General features: G+C 38.3%; 1 protein-coding gene across 4 annotated transcripts in view; it reads right to left on the bottom strand.

Moving 5' to 3' along the window:
• Positions 1-18,582, bottom strand: part of rptor (regulatory associated protein of MTOR, complex 1) — a 332,162-nt gene that overhangs the window by 130,792 nt on the left and 182,788 nt on the right. For all 4 annotated transcript variants that reach the window (XM_084426710.1, XM_084426712.1, XM_084426711.1 and 1 more), the window contains exons 10-12: positions 18,275-18,419; positions 6,905-6,980; positions 5,114-5,215 (exon numbers count right to left, since the gene is read on the bottom strand). In XM_084426710.1, coding sequence (XP_084282836.1) covers positions 5,114-5,215; positions 6,905-6,980; positions 18,275-18,419 — 323 coding nt within the window. The remainder of the gene's footprint in view (positions 1-5,113; positions 5,216-6,904; positions 6,981-18,274; positions 18,420-18,582) is intronic.

The following is an 18,582-nucleotide window of genomic DNA, read 5'->3' as shown; positions in this document are numbered from 1 at the left end:
TGGTAAAGAAAACACATTTTTACTCAAATTAATCAAAATGGATTTATCACGTTTTGGAACCAAACTATAATATTCAGAAGTAAACAGTGTAGCTGACAGAGTGTTTATGTCAGATTGTTTATTTTTAAACCACAACCTTCTTGGTGCTTCTTTGACTGATTCAACCCTCTTATTAATGTCAGAATGTTTATTTTTAAACCACAACCTTCTAAGTGCTTCTTTTACCAATATATTTAACGATATCTTTAGCATTTATCATCCAAACAACATCAAACTTGGCACTGCACTTACTCATGCCCGTAGCAAGACACCTGTCAAGTTTGAAATCCATCGGACTAACGGTTCGAGAGATATGCGAATAACAGACATACAGACAGACAGACAGACAGACACACTGACAGACGTTTCTGTAATTTATAGATATACATATTATCTGGAAATATTTACTTTGTATTAAAGGGATAGTTCACCCAAAAATGAAAATTCTGTCATCATTTACTCACCCTCAAGTTGTTTCAAACCTGTAAGAATTTCTTTTTTCTGCTGAACACAAAAGAAGATATTTTGAAAAATGTCTGTAACCAAACAGTTGATGGTTACAAACATTGACTTCCATAGAAGGAAAAAAAAAAGTCAATGGGGTCCATCAACTGTTTGGTTACAGACATTTTTCAAAATATCTTCTTTTGTGTTCAGCAGAAAAAGAAATTCTTACAGGTTTGAAATAACTTGAGGGTGAGTAAATGATGACAGAATTTTCATTTTTGGGTGAACTATCCCTTTAAGCTACTTTTTTCTATCCACTATTATTAGCATAAGAAATATATTAAATTCAGATTATCTGTGAAGCACTTTGAATATAATTCCATTTTATAAAACGGATAGTTCCAGTCCTTGATTCTGATTGGTTGAGCCGCGTTCGAAGCCGTTGTAAATTACCCAACAAACATACACCTGTGACCGCATTACATTAGTATTACTGCGCAACTGCCGTTTGTGATTCTTTGTTGCTGCATACGTGTTGCTTATGCCTAGTTCACACTACACAACTTTAAACGTCGGCAGATCGCTGTGCTGTTTAAACTACATGACTTGCTCTGAAGTCTTGAAGTCGTTGTGGTGTTCACACTATGTGACACTACGTAAATGATCTGCAACAGGGGTTACACACTACACGAGCTGACAACAAGCTCTGATGCTTATTCATCCTTTCACCCATATTCTTTTTTTTTTTTTTTTTTTGGGCAGCAGGGATTGTCTGTCAGAGAGAGTTGGAGGTGAGTAAAACATTATAATGAAAAAGCAGCTGCCTGTTGTGGTTTGGCAACAATGGTTACAAATACAAAAAGGCTTTTGTAATGTCATAAGCTGATCATTGGCTGTTGCTCGTCGCGACACGTGACACCACAGGATATCGAGTCGGCCGACAGCTCCAGATATTTGGCATGCTAGATATTTGTCTGGCGTCGGCGACGCATCGGCGATGTGTCAGCGAGCGTTTTTGTTGCGTCGTTAAGTATTTCACACTTAAAGATTGGCGAGCGCGGATCACCCGCAGATTTGCACGCGATTACAGCCCGACCTGTCAGCGAGCTCGTTAACTTGCAAATCGGCCTTAAATCGGGCTTAAAATCCTGTAGTGTGAACTAGCCATTAGCAACCTCTTTGGAACTACATTGCTTGCCGGAGGAATAAATGTTATGCTCATTGGTTCCCGTCACCAAACTTCCAAACTTCCAAAGCTGGTTCTTCGTCTTTGACTCTTGATGGCTCTATCTTGGGTATCCAGAGTAAAATGAGGAACCTTGGAGTTATTTTGATGCTAATCTTTCATTTGATTCTTTCATTCAGAGTACTGTTAAAACATCTTTCTTCCATCTTAGAAACATCGCTAGATTGCGGCCAATGTTAACTTTTCCTGTAGCTGAAAAGCTGATAAATTCCTTCGTCGTCTCTCGGATAGACTATTGTAACGCCCTTTTAGCCGGAGTTTCTAAATCTACACTACACAAGCTTCAACATGTACAAAATTCTGCTGCCAGAATCTTAACTGGGTCCAGAATATGCAACCATATCACTCCGGTTTTGGAATCTTTGCATTGGCTCCCAGTCAGGTTCCGAGTCGATTTCAAGATTATGATGCTCACATACAAATCTTTGCACGGCCTGGCTCCAAATAGACCTGGCAGAACTGTTGTACCCTACACTCCTAATCGAAGGTTGCGCTCCTCACAATCGAGCATGCTGGTTGTTCCTAAAACTCGCTTAAAGTCTATGGGTGACAGGGCTTTCTCTTTCTATGCACCTGTCCTTTGGAATTCTCTACCTCTTGAACTTAGGGAAGCTCAGACTTACGCCATTTTTAAAGGTCAACTTAAGACATTTTTTTAAACTTGCATTTTCCTGTTGATGTGTTTTTTGTTGCTTTTAACAATTGTTTATTATGTGTACAGCACTTTGAGAAGCTGCTTTTAAAGGCGCTTTATAAAATAAAGGTTATTATAACGTTATATTTTTTGTTGCTGGTGTTTATTTTATGAATAAAATAAATATTAAAATTAATATTTTTATGGAGTAACCATTTTATAAAAGCAATAAGCCACTTGAAGCCGTGTTTTACAGTGGATTTAGAACAGCTAAGGGGGTTTTAGGCACTCCGCTCTGAATAATTAATTAATCATTTAATAATTAATATAATTTACAATGAATATAACTCCAAAGCTATGTTTGAATGTTGTCCAAAATGATGAATGTTTCCGCTGAAATTTTCGGCTATGATTAGCCTGGGTGCCAGCCCGAACCCCACCCACAACATTTTTTGGTCGGGAAGTTCGGTCTGGACTCGATCCGTTGAGGAGTAATTATGCTCGGCTCCCAGAAGGCCGGGCCAATCAAATTGCCAGGGCGGGCTTTAATCGATGATGGACAGATGATCTGCGGTTACGTAATCACCCACGTCACCAAAGAGCGCTTGATTTGAATTAGTTTACAACAAAGAAGACTGCCGCTGGAGAATTGAGATTTCACGAGTTCACACATGCAAATAAGTCAGATAGAATAAATGTGTGTATTAGATTTCACGAGTTCACACAAATAGGTCAAATGCGTATATGACGTGCTGTCCGAGGAGAGGGCTGTGGGCTCGGTAGCCATACTCCCCCCGGTATTCCTGGTTGTGAGAGAACAAGCCAAGACAAGAGTGAGGATTCGGGGTGGTGGAGGGGTGCTGAAAAACTGTCAAGGAGTGTTAGGTAAGTTGACAGAGTGAATATGCTTCCTCATGCTGATATAGGGTAACGTTAGACATGGTATTGTTTGATGACAAGTTGATATTGGATTGATTATTTGTACGTGTTCCTCCCGAACTTTGTTTATGAAACATCATGTGCAGATTCTGCCATCGCGTCTGTTATAGAAGATATCCACAGCGCATTCATTTTAAAAGAGGAACAGAGAGCCGCGACATTTTGTTGGTTGAAAATATGAATGAAGAACATGCGTCATTTACTCCGTTGCTCTGATTGGTTGTAGGTCTATCCAATTGACCCTTCGCTAAGCCACGCCCGAAAACCGCCACTGGCCAATCGTGGCTTAGCAACCGTAACTAGGCGCGGGAGGTCTGGCAAGCTTTCGAGCGAGGGAAACATGCCCATGCGTTATGCGTATGGATTGTGCAAATCTGATACCCGGTATCCTAAAAGTTTGGACGGGGTGGTGGATTTTGTTCCCTTCCCGAAACCTAAAACCCAAGGGGAGAAATGCCGGGCGTCATCTTCATTTATATAGCGTTTTTAACAATGTAGATTGTTCCAAAGCAGCTTTACATTGATAATAGGAAATTAAAAGTAAAGTGTTTTGGCTTTATAGCAGCTCTAGAATAAAGTTATTGTCCAGCTCGTGGATCAAGCAGTGTGATTAAAGGCAAGACGGAGGCTCACTGACATAACTTAACGTTACTTAAAAATATATTTCAGCATTTTGTTAATCGACGGCTAAACTAGTACCCCAATCCGATCGCGACTCTCCCGGTGTTAGTTCTAGTATAAGTAAAAGGTAGTTAGTAAAAGGAGGGAACATCAGGGGGCTTGCCGGAGATCTCCAAGGAAAAGGTTGGTATGCAAACTTAATCAGTTCATAACAGTAACGTTAGTCACTTATGTGACCCACGACCTATTTTTTACAGTCTATGCCCACAACGTGTGAGCTGTAGCCTGGCGCACTAAAAATATAAGCGGGAGAATGTTATCATTGCAAAGTGGTCAGAAAAATGTCTTGTGTTTATTCCACAATACTTATGGATAAGCTGTTTGATTTATAAATATTAGATTTTCAAATTTCACTCACCCTGCTGTGCATGCACATAGCTGTTCCTCAATTTGTGTGTTTCCCATTTGAATGGTCAGCGTATGAGGCGCTGCTGCTTGCGCTGGGACCTAACGATCTAGGCTTTAGCTTCAATTTTGATGAAATTATTCTCTAATCGTTTGCATATTATGTCGTGGATATATCCCTCGAATGCATACTGCAGTCCCTTTTGTCTTGCTCTCTCAGATATTCACCTGTTCGCCAAAAATGACTAATTATCTCCTTGGGAATGTCTGAAACCGGTGCATACATACTGTAATAGACGTGCCAGGCGCAAAAGCTTGACAGGCGTAGCAACAGTAACTAAGGAGGGCGGGGCTTAGCGAAGGGTCAATTGAATGCAAAGTTTTTTTTTTTTCTGGTTCGGTTGAGACACGCCCCATAATTAAAGTCCTATGGAGCAGTATCAGACTCACATTCTGACTAGAATATGAGTATGACGAAGTCAGGCTAGGCTATGATAGTATTCTGCTGTAAAATGTTGACTTTTAAATTTCACTGGTTACAGAGCTAGAGCTACTATTTTACAGGAATTTTGTTTATGATTCACATACAATAGTTTATGCTTTAGATGGCCCACATGAAAATAAAATAAGCTTTCTTAGGAGGCAGAATGATGTTGCTGCCAATCTTTTGGAATAGACACGTCAATAAAATTATCAATGTTAAATAAAAATGCTGTCTAGGTAGGCAGTTCCCTAGATGTTGAAACTATTGAGCTATTGAGAAAGTTTTTGTTGGAAGTTACCTGCAGGACAATAGGCAGCTGCTCCGGTGGGTTTCTGTTCTCCACGCCCATTGTCAGCCACACCTGAAAGGCTGTCAGCTGCTCAGCGAAGAATGGACTATGCTGTGAATAAACAAACATATTCTATTGTGATACAAAAAAACAAACAAAAAAAAACCACACACAAAAGTGAAGCAGTGAAAGAGCGCTTTGTTAAATCAGCCATAAACAGTGTACATAAGTGTTTAGGATGGCTGTATTGACAATCCCAGTAGAGTTATATAAGTCTTATACATAATACTTTCTCTCCTGCCCCATCACTCATTTACTCACCTTGCCCATCTCAAGTCTTTTCACTTTCTGTGTGAATGTGAGTTAGGCAGACAGGTCTTTGGCTTTTGATTGATTGATTGATTGATTGATTGCTGTTTTTCCATTTACTATCATTTCTCAGGAACTAAATTTTGCAATTCATTAAACTGTGTATTAAGAACATACATAAGAATCGGTAATTGAATGAAATTACAGTTTAAAATAGAAATTAATCATAATAAATGTATCTCCAGTATATTCAAAAGAGCATACAAAATAAATAAATAATAATAAATAAAAAAATTAGTGGATTAAGCTTATTATACAAGAATATTCCAGTAGCTCTGAAGTATGCAAATGCCTTTTTCATAATAATGACTTAACCAGAATACGGACCTTAACTGGAAAATGATGTGCATGATTAGCTATAAAGGGGATAAAGGGGATTTCTGATTCACAGCGGCTTTGAATAGACTGTAAATTGTCAGTTCTACCACAGACTTTCAAGATGAAATAACAGGACATTAGCAACTCTCTAATTTACACAGATAAAACACACACACACACACACACACACACACACACACACACACACACACACACACACACACACACACAATTACAAGCATATAAAAATGATTGAATCCCAAAAGTAACAATAAAGACAAGGGTGAATGTGTGTTTTTTGTCAGCAATATGAGTGCCAGAAATGGCATCTGTTGCACTAAACACGAATTACATCAGGCTGAGAACTCAACCTTACTGCAACCATTATACAAAACAGACACTAACTCCCAAATCTCTGAAAGTCATAAGAGTCAGGCCATTGTAAAACACTTTAGAAGGGAATCTCAGAAGGGAAATGAAGCTGTAACAGCATTAGGTATGTCCAAAACAACAGGTTACTGCACCTAATATTCAGTAAAACTGAGCACAAAACAAGAATAGGTGGAAAAAGGAAGTAAATAAAACCATCAGAGCCATGCTTAACAATTAGCAAGTGTCCATGAGAGAAATGAAGGTTTGAATATGACATCCTAATTTCTGTCTTGGTCTGTTGAAAATTATAATAATACTATAATAATACTATAATAATTTTACGTGGGAGAGGCAATGAAACATTTAGCTGAACTTCAGCTTCTTTTTCTGTGGTTGAAGTTAACTTAATATTCCATTTCTGTATATCATATTGTTTAAACATTTAGAAAAAAATAACTACAGACACTAAAAAGGCATGGTACTAATAGAAAACTGAACAGCATTCGGAAAAAAAACTGCACTCAGAGGGGTGGTGTGACCAGATTAAATTCAATGACTAACAATGGGGAATATACAAGTCACTGAGTATGATTAGAGATTGTACAACTAATTCATCATAAGTAGGACTACAGTGCTAATACGAGGAAAAGGAACAATAGATGTAAGAGACACTGAATTACTGATCAGGTAATAGCCCTTTCTCTGTGATCTTCACTCAGAGCCAGTATAAGTCATGCTCACCCTGAAGGCTGTGCCCTCCTCGATGATGGTGGGAAGCTGGGAGAGGCAGATGTCCACCGCAAGGTCCCATGCTTGCCTGGACACACACACACACACACACACACACACACACAAAGATGCCACACTAGTCAATCCCACAATCACGTTTCTTGCTGTGAGAGTCTAGGCTCTGATCACATGAAAAGATGCACTGGCACATTTTTTATTCATGACACTCATTATTAAGGGAGAGGGGAGCCTGCAAATTTACCCGTTTGAAATCTTTGAGAAAGATTATTTAACTTCTACACTTAAAGGGTTAGTTCACCCAAAGATGAAAATTCAATCACCATTCTGTACACAACTGTAAAGACAAAAACTAAAAATTTAATTGGTATAAACTTTTCCTGTAAATGAATAAGATATTTGGTTCTCAAATTGTTTTGCAACAGGGCCCTAATTTTACATTGGGTAACCCAACACAGTACTAAAATTTTATTTAATATAACCTTGAGCCAGTGGTGTGCATTGTCGATCGGGTGGGTTTGTTTTGAGCCCCTGCTCCTTTAATCGTGAAAGTGTCCTTTTCGGTCGCATTGCGGAGCCCCGCGGAACGTGATTTCCCCCGCCCCGGAACGCAATTTCGACCCTGCCCCCGCGGAGGTCTGTGCACGCCACTGCCTTGAGCAGATTTGTTCATGGTTTTTGAGGACGGGGGCAAGTTACATAATTATCCATGTTGGGATCTGCCTAACTTGGCTAGCCATCTAGTGACAGATGGATCTGCACCAAAATACAGTAAGCTTTGATTGGACACATTTCTTTTGACGTCAAAAGATACTGTATTGGAAGGGTTTTCACTTCATTTTTAAAAATGAATTAGCCTATTTATCTCGCTATACTAACTCTGTATTATTATACGGTTAGTTGCTCTTACTGCAGCACAAGTTGAGAAGCACTGCTTTATAGTATCTGCATGTAATCTTCACTGCACTTCTCAAAGGCTGCATGTTAAATTATTACATAAGAACTAATCTCTTGACACTCCACATACAGAAGCAGCACTGAACTTTTAGACCTCCATCACACACTGAGGTTTAACATTGCTTTTTTTTTTTTTTGCTTTTTTTTTTACATTGCTGTATTTTCCTTTGCCACATAGGCTGAGAGAATTGCTTTGATCATAGAACCCGCAACACTTTGGCTATATTTAATTCATGACATTACATAACACACCAAAAGTGTTGTCCACTGAAGAGCCAGAACTACAGCTGTGACTATAATACGCTTTGCTAGTCTCTAATCACCAGGATTTCTCCCAGTGGAATGTAAACATACAAAAAGAGTGACCCCACTACCATTAGGCCAGCTTCAATAGTGGATCATGACAACAGGCAACAGCATAGGGCCTTTCTTCAGGCTTTAATATCCTCACTCCACTGCTCTATTGTGTCTTGCAAGTTTTGCAGATCGATCTGCTTTTCCCTCTTATTACTATTATTTTGTGTTCTAACTTTTTCAGAGAAGCTCTATGTGCTATAATTCCCTTCCCACTGCTGCTTCAATGTGTCGTCCCATGATTTTTTTTTTTTTAAGTCTCCTCCGAGACCTTTATATTATTATTGTTTATATTGATTATTAATAATATACATTACTTGCGTAATATGCTGATAAATTAACCAATTTGTTGTACTAAATTAACATGTTGAATTGAAAGCCCTGATAATAATGATGGACACTGGACTGATCATTTCACAAAGATCATTCTCTGTCTATTTCCTGTATTGTTTCTCGCTCCTTTACTCCCTTCCCTGCTTTATCATGTCTCCTCCTAATAGCGGAAGGCACCATATTCCCTAAAATGTTCCCATAACTCTTTCCTTCTTTACCAAATGTTCCCTCTGTTTCCGCCTCTCTCCATATCTCATCTCCTGTTTCATAAGCTCAGAAGAACTTTCTGCTTAGTGTAACTGAAGAGCTCTGATGCTCCTTTATGAAACTGAAATCTATTACTCTCTTGCTAATGGCATGTTATGAGATTCAAGCTTCAACTACTGTGAAGAACAAAGCACTGTTTCTATTCCATCATACACTGTTGAGGATTACACAATGCAGGTTTAGCCAACAGCATGATACTGATGACAGAAAACAGGGAGAGAGAGCTGGGGAATGAAGATTCATAATATAGTTCATGTGAAATGCAGAGGGAGAGAGCTATGAGTAAAATAGCAATGTAAACTAGAATGCATTTCCGGAGGAACTGCGAAGTGTGCTTGCTCGGGTGCGGTTCACTAACGTTAGCAGGTAGTGGATAAGGGTGCGTTGAAGTTTGCTTGATCTGAGAATTTCAACAATAGTACTTTTTGTCAAGATTGTGCAAAAAGATGAAAAGTTATGTGCATTAAGAGACATGTCTGCAATGTAGACTAGTGCCAATGGCATTGTTTATGTGGCTTGGTTGTTGGTTTTGAAATATTTGGTTATGAATATACAGCAGAGAGTGGGAGTGTTTTGGGTGATGAAATAGTAGCCTATTGAAAAGAAGTTGACAGTCTTCATTTACTGTATCCAATAAGCCAATACAAAACTCACCCAGCTGTTCTGTGGTTGAGTGTTCCCTTTGATTAGGAACAAATTTACTATCTCAAATTAAGGTCTACCGTAATTAGCGATGCTTTGATTGCTGCTGTCAAGAAGATGGTTGTCATCACCTACACAGAAACGCTGATTTTTATAGCCTACCGTCAGTCCTCATATTGTAATTAAATGAAAAACGCTATCAGTTTCACTATTAGCTTACTCTAGCGATGCAATCGCAACAACATGGATAACGCTGTTTGGCCTTGCCTAACTTTATATGACATATAAATGCTAGAGTTACACATCCCGCTGCCATTTCAGGGCTTGAATTTCGGTGCGGGAATGTGGGGATTGCGCAGAATTTAAACCATTCCCGCAAGGTTAGCTTTTATAGTGCGAGAAATTCCCACACAAATATATTCGCTTCATCTCAGAACAAATGATTAAAAAATAAATTCACAGATGCGAGAAAAAATATGTCAGGCTGTCTTTTATTTTCAAATTTAATTCCTCAATCAGCGCTGGACCGGCATTTTCTGTCTTCCGCTGAGCCCTGGCCGTAGACAGATCATGTGTTTCACGCTGTCAATGCAGTGGTCTGCGTTGCGCTGATCTTATTCACACTATCGAGTGTAGGTGCAGCATTATAACATTGAGTCATAATGAGCTGTTTGTGAAGAAATTATCTGCTTCCAAATTATGTCATTTTAATCACGAAATTGAAACATTAAAAAACAATTTGCTCTTTATGGTGTGCGAGTGATAGAGCGCGGCAGCAACGAACCAACTGATCAGCTTGCAGCGTAACAACATTGAATGCTCGGCCGAACAGCTGATCATAGCTGTACATGGCGCCTTATTATTTTTCATCTCCATACATATATATAGTAGTAAAGCTAATGCAAGGGCTAGAAATCAATTAATCTTTTGCTGATACTTCCTTGTCATCATGGAGAGCGCGGTTCATGGTTGCATAGCAACGACAGACGCCACGGGAGAGCAAGCGCTTGTGGAAAGGAGACAGCAGCGCGCTCGCGCTTTCCACTTGTTTTTACACATCTAAGGTGCGTTCCATTCGACAGGGTCCATACGCAGTGTTCACTGCTCCCCTACTCCCTGAGCACGGTGTATCAGTTGAAGTGGACTTCACTGACAATAGAGCTGGTAAGTCCCGCTCTTCCGCTAACCCCACTGGACCTCTAGGTTGAAAAATCGTAAATGCAAGTGAATGGGAGAAAATAATTATTTTCTGGTCCCGTTTGAATTGTGCCATGAATGTGAACATATGTTGTCTGTGAATTTTTTTAATAATTTTTCGTGTAAAGAATGCTACAATTTAGCGGGTAGAAGTTTGATACGGTTAGACTTTGTGTGAGAGCACTTTGTGGACTACAACTCTTCGCTGCTTTCGACGCGTTTGAAATGTCACCACCACTCGCACACGGACACTAGCTCACGGATCCCGCCAAAAATGGCTGTGTCTTTGGTGCACTTCACCGCCTTCTTTCAGGGAGAGGACAAAATCGTTGAGGTTGGCAAAAACCACGGGTAAGTCAACTTTATGGGGTGACGTCACATAGGCAACATGCAGTCTTTCTCGTTATGTCTTTTCCACAACTGCTAGCCGAAGAATCATACCATATACTGTCAAACTCGTAACATGAAAAATTATAGAAAAATTCACAGACAACATTTGTATCTTTCAGAACACCCTAGCAAACGCCTAGCAACCACCCAAAATACCTTAGCAACCGCCTAGCAACACCATAGCAACCACCCAGAACACCCTAGCAACTGCCTAGCAAAAAACTTTCTGGTCCAAACTTTCTCAAGCCAACTTAAAGTTTGTCTCGACGAACTTATGCATCTAGTTAGTGGTGCTTTTCAAAGCAACACTATTGTTATTGCTCATACTTATTATTCCACACAAAGTTTGGCGCGTAACTCGCCCCGCACCGTTTGTCTCAGACCCCTGAGTGAGGTGTCAAATCGACCGGCTCATTGAGGAGAGGTGTGCTATGACTTTTCTAAGCGATCGGGTGTACGATGTTCGCACAGCGGACGAAAAAGCGGCCAAAAAAGTCCCATTGACTTAACATTGGGCATTCTAAAAAATTCAAATCCAAACCGACGGTTTCACACACACAGACTCCAAAGGGCCTGACACCCCTGCGTCTCTCCCTCTCTTTCTCCCTCAGAGGATTTATATTATCAAGCAACCAATAAGTAATGGCCTAAAATCTTCATAGCCACACCCTAGCAACCAGTTACAGCACCCTAGCAACCACTAAGAGCTCTCTAGCAACCACCCTAAACCAATAATAAATATTTTTTTCATTTTTAAAGCAATATCACACTCGTAGCCTTGCGATATCGCTCCATGCTTGTGCCAATTTGGCCATACTGAAGGCACTTGTTATTAAAGATTTTAAGAACTCTACAAAAACTCCATAGTAACCATCTTTGACAACTACCAACCACCTAGTATCACCATAGCAACTATCAAAAATACCTTAGCAACCACTCTGAACACCCTAGTAACGTCTAGAAATGCTCTAGTAACCACCAAAAATACCCTAGCAACCACCCAGAACACCCTAGCAACTGCCTAGCAACCACCCAGAACACCTAGCAACTGCCTAGCAACCACCCAGAACACCCTAGCAATGCCCTAGCATCCACCCAGAATACCATAGCAACTGCCTAGCAACACCATAGCAACCACCCAGAACACCTTAGCAACTGCCTAGCAACACCATAGCAACCACCCAGAACACCCTAGCAACCACCTGGCAACAGCATCTTGCTAAAAACATGCTAGCAACATGCTAGCAACATGCTAATCATGCTAGCATCATCCTACCAAAATGCTAATCATGCTAGTATCATTCTAACAACATGTTAATCATAGTAAATCATGCTGGAATGTGGTAAATCGTAGTAAATCATCTTAGAAACACGGTAAATCATGGTAAATAATGCTAAAACATGGTATATCATGGTATCACAACATGGTAATTGTGTTAGCATCTGCCCAGTAGCGAATTTTGCCACTGCAAGCACCACTTCACATTTTCTTCAGGAAATGTACATTCTAGTTATTATTATTCTTCTTAGCCAAAATTTCTCCACGCTACTCCTCCTAAACTGTTCAAGTTTACAACCACTAAACTCAGACTGAAACCTTCAAACTGTTCTGACTCGAGTTGCTTGCTCGTTTCAGACTGATCAGACTAACGGTTTTCCTAAAATTGCTGATCAAAACTTGGAAAAATCCCATAGACTTTCATTGCGGAATGTTCAAATTGGGCCAAGACTATTTAAACTTCAACTGTATAAATTCAAATTTTGACAGTTGGAGAGGCTCATTAGACTCCATCAGATGCCATTCTATGTACTATTTCTAATTTATTTAGACTCACATTTAAGCTTTCTTTCTTTCTTTCTTTCTTTCTTTCTTTCTTTCTTTCTTTCTCACTCTTTTTCTTTCTTTCTTTCTTTCTTTCTTTCTTTCTTTCTTTCTTTCTTTCTTTCTTTCTAACCTATCTATCTATCTATCTCTTATATTTCTTTCTTTCTTTCTAACTTCTTTCTTTCTAACTTTATCTATCTATCTATCTATCTATCTATCTATCTATCTATCTATCTATCTATCTATCTATCTATCTATCTATCTATCTATCTATCTATCTATCTATCCATCTTATATTTCTTTCTTTCTAACTTCAAACTAAATTCAAATTTTGACAGTTGGAGAGGCTCATTAGACTTCATTAGCTGCCTTTCTATGTACTATTTCTAATTCATTGAGACTCATTTAAGCTTTCTTTCTTTCTTTCTTTCTTTCTTTCTTTCTTTCTTTCTTTCTTTCTTTCTCTTTTTCTTTCTTTCTTTCTTTCTCTTTTTCTTTCTTTCTTTCTTTCTTTCTTTCTTTCTTTCTTTCTTTCTTTCTTTCTTTCTTTCTTTCTTTCTAACTAATCTATCTATCTATCTATCTATCTATCTATCTATCTATCATTTCTTTCTTTCTAACTTCAAACTAAATTCAAATTTTGACAGGCTCATTAGACTTCATTAGCTGCCTTTCTATGTACTATTTCTAATTCATTGAGACTCATTTAAGCTTTCTTTCTTTCTTTCTTTCTTTCTTGCTCTCTTTTTCTTTCTTTCTTGCTCTCTTTTTCTTTCTTTCTTGCTCTCTTTTTCTTTCTTTCTTGCTCTCTTTTTCTTTCTTTCTTTCTTTCTTTCTTTCTTTCTTTCTTTCTTTCTTTCTTTCTTTCTTTCTTTCTTTCTTTCTAACCTATCTATCTATCTATCTTATATTTCTTTTTTTCTCTCTTTCATTCTAACTCTAAACTAAATTCAAATGTTGACAGTTGGAGAGGCTCATCAGACTTCATCAGCTGCCACTCTATGTACTATTTCTAATCCATCCAGACTAATTTTCCATTCTATTTAATATTTCTAATCTATCTATCTCATAACAACCACCCAGAACACAATGGCAACCACCTAGCAACCACCCAGAACACAATGGCAACCACCTAGCAACCACCCAGAACACAATGGCAACCACCTAGCATCCACTCAGAACAATTATTTGATAATTTGATCGTTTTTCATGTGACGGCAACAAAATATTTTTAATTGTTATAAAAGGATCGAGAAAGACAAAATCAAGTAATAATGTAATACTTCAAACTACTTTAAACTTCTCGTCCAAACTTTTCCAAGCCAACTTAAAGTTTGTCTCGACGAATTTCGCATCTAGTTTTCTATTGTTATGCGCAGCATATTTCCCACGCGCACAAACACAAACACAGCCACAGACAATGAATTGTTTGTTCGGTTAGCGAAGAAGAGCATGATGTATTTTGTATAAAGTTTTTTGTTTTGTTTTGTTATTAACTGTTTTAAGAACTGGAAATGCACAATTCATGCATACAAATCTGTAGATATTAATAAATGAAGATGATTAAATTAGAACGATGCATCAAAAGTTATCCCCCCCCCCAATAATCTTTAGATCCCCCCGTGACCCATGTAAGCGTGGAATTCCCTCCCAGTTTAAAAAACGAAATTCAGGCCCTGCATTTATTAAGACAAACCTAGTAAAAACGAATGCAGTCTATACACTGACTTGGCAGCTCTGTGAAATGTAATACAACAGTGCCACCTACTGTCTAAATGCATTAACATTAAAAGTGTGAGGGGAAACTCTTTTGCATAGACATAAGTAAATGGGTTTGTCAATTAGCCTGAAATAAAAAAATAACAAAATTCAGATCTTGTGCATCCTCACATTGAAGTCCCGAGTTCATGTACAAACTTTGGTTTCGATACGTGACAGAGTTCCTGAGATATGGACAACCTCCTGTTTGACGACTACGCCGCCGATTTCGTTTGGCTGTGACGGGCAAACGCTTCCGAAAATCAAAAATCCTTCTAGTAACTTTTGTGAGGCTTGGTCCAAGGATCATGTACGTCCAGTTTCGTGAAGTTCGGACCAAATTTGTGACCTGTGAAAATTTAGTTTTGCTTTCTGTTCAATCCAATATGGCGGACGAACGACATGGACTCGTGATGTCATCTTTGCGAGCAACTTACACCGGTACTGACCGGACGTTTTAAAGTTGGAACGGTGTCTCTGTCTCAAAGGGCCTAGGTGCAGGAGCTGGCCAAAATTTATCTCCCGGGAATAATAATAATAAAAAGAAGAAGAAAACTTAAGAAGAACAATAAGTGTGCTGTTTTCAGCAAGCACACTTAATAAATGAATAGTGCCGTTCACTCTGGGAATAAAAGAAAAAGCTCTCTTTCTCCGTGGGATGTTGTTTAAAACCTGGCGCATCGATTTGACTTCTAGTAGAAATATAATAAAACAGAATGTTACTGTTACTGAGAGGTTGTGACTTGTGAAATCATGGTTACCTCAATACTGTTACCAGTAGTCAATAATGTTACCAGTGAAATTTCATGATTCACAATAAGAATTTTGCCACAGCAAAATAATGAATACTGCATACTACTGAACACAAAACTTTAATTAAAAATATAATTATATTATAATTTATTATAAATACATATTTATTTATTTTCTATTTATTAAATATCAAGAAAAACATTAACATATGAAACATTACTTTATATGTCATTGAAATATTACTTTAATTAAAACAATGGCATAAGGCCTTGAAGCAGTTAAGTATCTGGTATTTCATAATAAAGAACAAATAAATTAAGATAAGTAAGTGTTTTTATCTTATCAGCATTGTGGTTTGATTAATATTAATGACGCAATAGACAGTATCAGGTCCATTAGGCTACATTTACTCTGTAAATCCTAAAACACAAGTGACATTTTGAAAAAACAAATACTTAGAAACAGAAATATTTTGAACTAAGTACTGAGAAAGCATGGTACTTTTTTATTTTATTATCGACTTTGTACCAAAGTAGAGTAATGATGCTGAGTAATTCCTTTAAAGGGATGGTTCGGAGTAATTTCAACCTAGGGTCCTTTGCACCATGACCATGAGCCAAACACCCCTCCAGAAGCTTTTTTTTCCCTTGGTCGAACATTATTAAAGTTAGAGCTTATTTAGAGATATCAGCCGAATGGCTTAGTGCAGGCGCTAATGGATCCAATGTTGTATCTCGTAAATTACCCCACTAATAATGCCCGGAATGGTACCAAACTTCTACAGTAGTACAAATAGGTTCTGTACTCATAGAACGAAGCATTGGAAAGTTTGTAATTACATCAGGAGTTTATTTAAATAACACTTGCCTGATGGCTTATGCTACCGCTAACCTGTACGTCGAGGTCACTTCCGTGATTTGGGAAAAGCCCGTGAAAGTCCTGGCAGAAAGCGATGCATCAGGATGTAGTGTAATGACGCCCAGTTCCAGGAATGCACTAATATTTTTTTGTTAGTACCAGTTTGCAACAATTATTAGATAATACTAAGTTGTTAACACTTAAAATCATAGTAAATTGTCTTAGATCTTTCGATAAAAAATGCATCGCTTTCTGCCAGGACTTTTACAGGCTTTTTTCCCGTAATTTGTTATTGTGGTTGGATGAGAAGTATAAACATATACCATTCCGACACCCTATTGGCTTGTACGCAATCCATTGTGTACATCGTCTGCCTCTAAAGTTTGACTTTTTGCACCATCAGTGTTGCCACATTGGGCTTGGGCGGTTTTGAATTTGATTGTGCGGGGAAAAAAGGGTTTGGGCGGGTGGACAAAATTTGGGCTGGTTTGGGGTCAGTTCGGCGGTTTTCAAACATCTACATTTTAAAATCTAATTGGTTAAAAAACTAAAGTGTGCATGTAGTCCATAAAATCAGTCATCATGACATTGCAAAACACACAGGCCCATGCAGAGTCAGCTGGCGTTGACGTCACTGACGAGCACACACTTTTAGCCAATCAGCAATCAAGCAGGCAGACGCGATTTAGCGCGATAAGTTGTAGCTGTATATTCAAGTGATCGCTAATGCTAAAGTGACATACATATACAGTAAGTTGTATCTACAGTAAAGAGTGAGACAGTGAGAAACTCAAAAAATTTACACGTGGTGGGAGATGACTTGATGGAGAATATAACTCTGAGAGGACAGCAGTTGAATGACTTGAATTGAAATCGAATATGGGACGATTCCTGTCCATGGTCATGTACACACTAGCCTAACCTGACATCTGCAAATATACTTTACACCGTCCAGACTGCATGCACTCTACTTGTCCCTGACAGCTGCTGAAAAAGGTTTGAATCAACGATGAATCAGTTTTGACTGCTAAATTATTCGTTATGTTCTGCAATGTGTACTTCCGAGGGTTAAAGTCATCGGTTCATTCCTTGATTGCCGTTTTGACCGTGTCCACCAGGACATTTTAGTCATATTTGCTAATTCTCCTTAATTATTGCCCTATTTTGATCCGTTTCCTGAAAAAATTTATTTTATTTTTTTTATTTTTTTTATCAACGTTATTTTTTTTTAAGGAGATAAAAATGGTGCTTATCAACCTTGAATGACATGGTAATAAAATTATAATCACATTATTTTGGCAGTAAAATTTTGCCCGGTTTTTTTTTTTTTTTTTGGAGTGGGCGGGTTTTGGTAAGCTTTTGGGCTGGAAATCACCATCCCAATCTGGCAACACTGTGCACCATTACAATACTTATAGGCAACTAGTCATCATATCTTCCGCTCCATGAAACACGTTAATGCTCAGTAGAACACATATATGGTTCTTTAATGTATTTGCAATGTACTAAAATGCGCTCATTTTCAATGGGCATATTTGCGGCTGAAACAGGTAGCCTAGTGGCTAGTGCATCCCAAATATTTCAACATTAACATTTTAATATAACATTATAGTTATTATGGCATTAAGAAAAATGTTTTTTGAGGAGGTTGGGTAGTGCACTATAGGCCCTGACTTATAGGCCCACCCCTGTGGCGCGTCCTAAGCTTTTGTCCTTAATGGCATTTTTTTTTCCTTTCATTACTTTTTCTTTTATACTTTAAGTAGTTTTGAAACCAGTACTTTTACACTTTTACTTGAGTAAAAAGCTTGAGTTGATACTTCAACTTCTACAGAAGTCTTTTTTAAACCCTAGTATATATACTTCTGCATGAGTAATGAATGTGAATACTTTTGATACACCTCTGACAATGAACAACTAAATATATGAGTCAGATACACCAAAACAATCAGATTTTTGTCCTGTCTGAACAAAGGTTGCACATTTTGGGGAAAATAATGATGTATGTGTGTTCACATCCATACACTTACCACATAGCGTGCATGTATGTAGGTGGCAGCCTGGGGCTGCTGACTGGTGTACAATTATATGACCTCATAATTCTCTCAGCCAAAAGGAAATTACGAAATAGACTGGCCACCAAAAGATCCTGACGAAATAATTTCTGAAAGAGATCTATAGAGAAAGAGAGAGAAAGATTTTTTTTGTTAAATGCTTTATGTTTTATGTGATAACAGGTAACTTGATTAAAATCCTAAATTCTGTTGTGTGATATGCTCAGTCTTAATGAGATTCAATGATTATGATGTGTGTGCATGGCAGATTAAAGCCTGGGGAT

Source organism: Rutilus rutilus, assembly GCF_951802725.1.
Source record: "Rutilus rutilus genome assembly, chromosome: 12".
NCBI lineage: Eukaryota > Metazoa > Chordata > Actinopteri > Cypriniformes > Leuciscidae > Rutilus > Rutilus rutilus.
The sequence above is the reverse complement of the archived record's forward strand: the minus strand, read 5'-3'. Positions and strand labels throughout refer to the sequence as shown.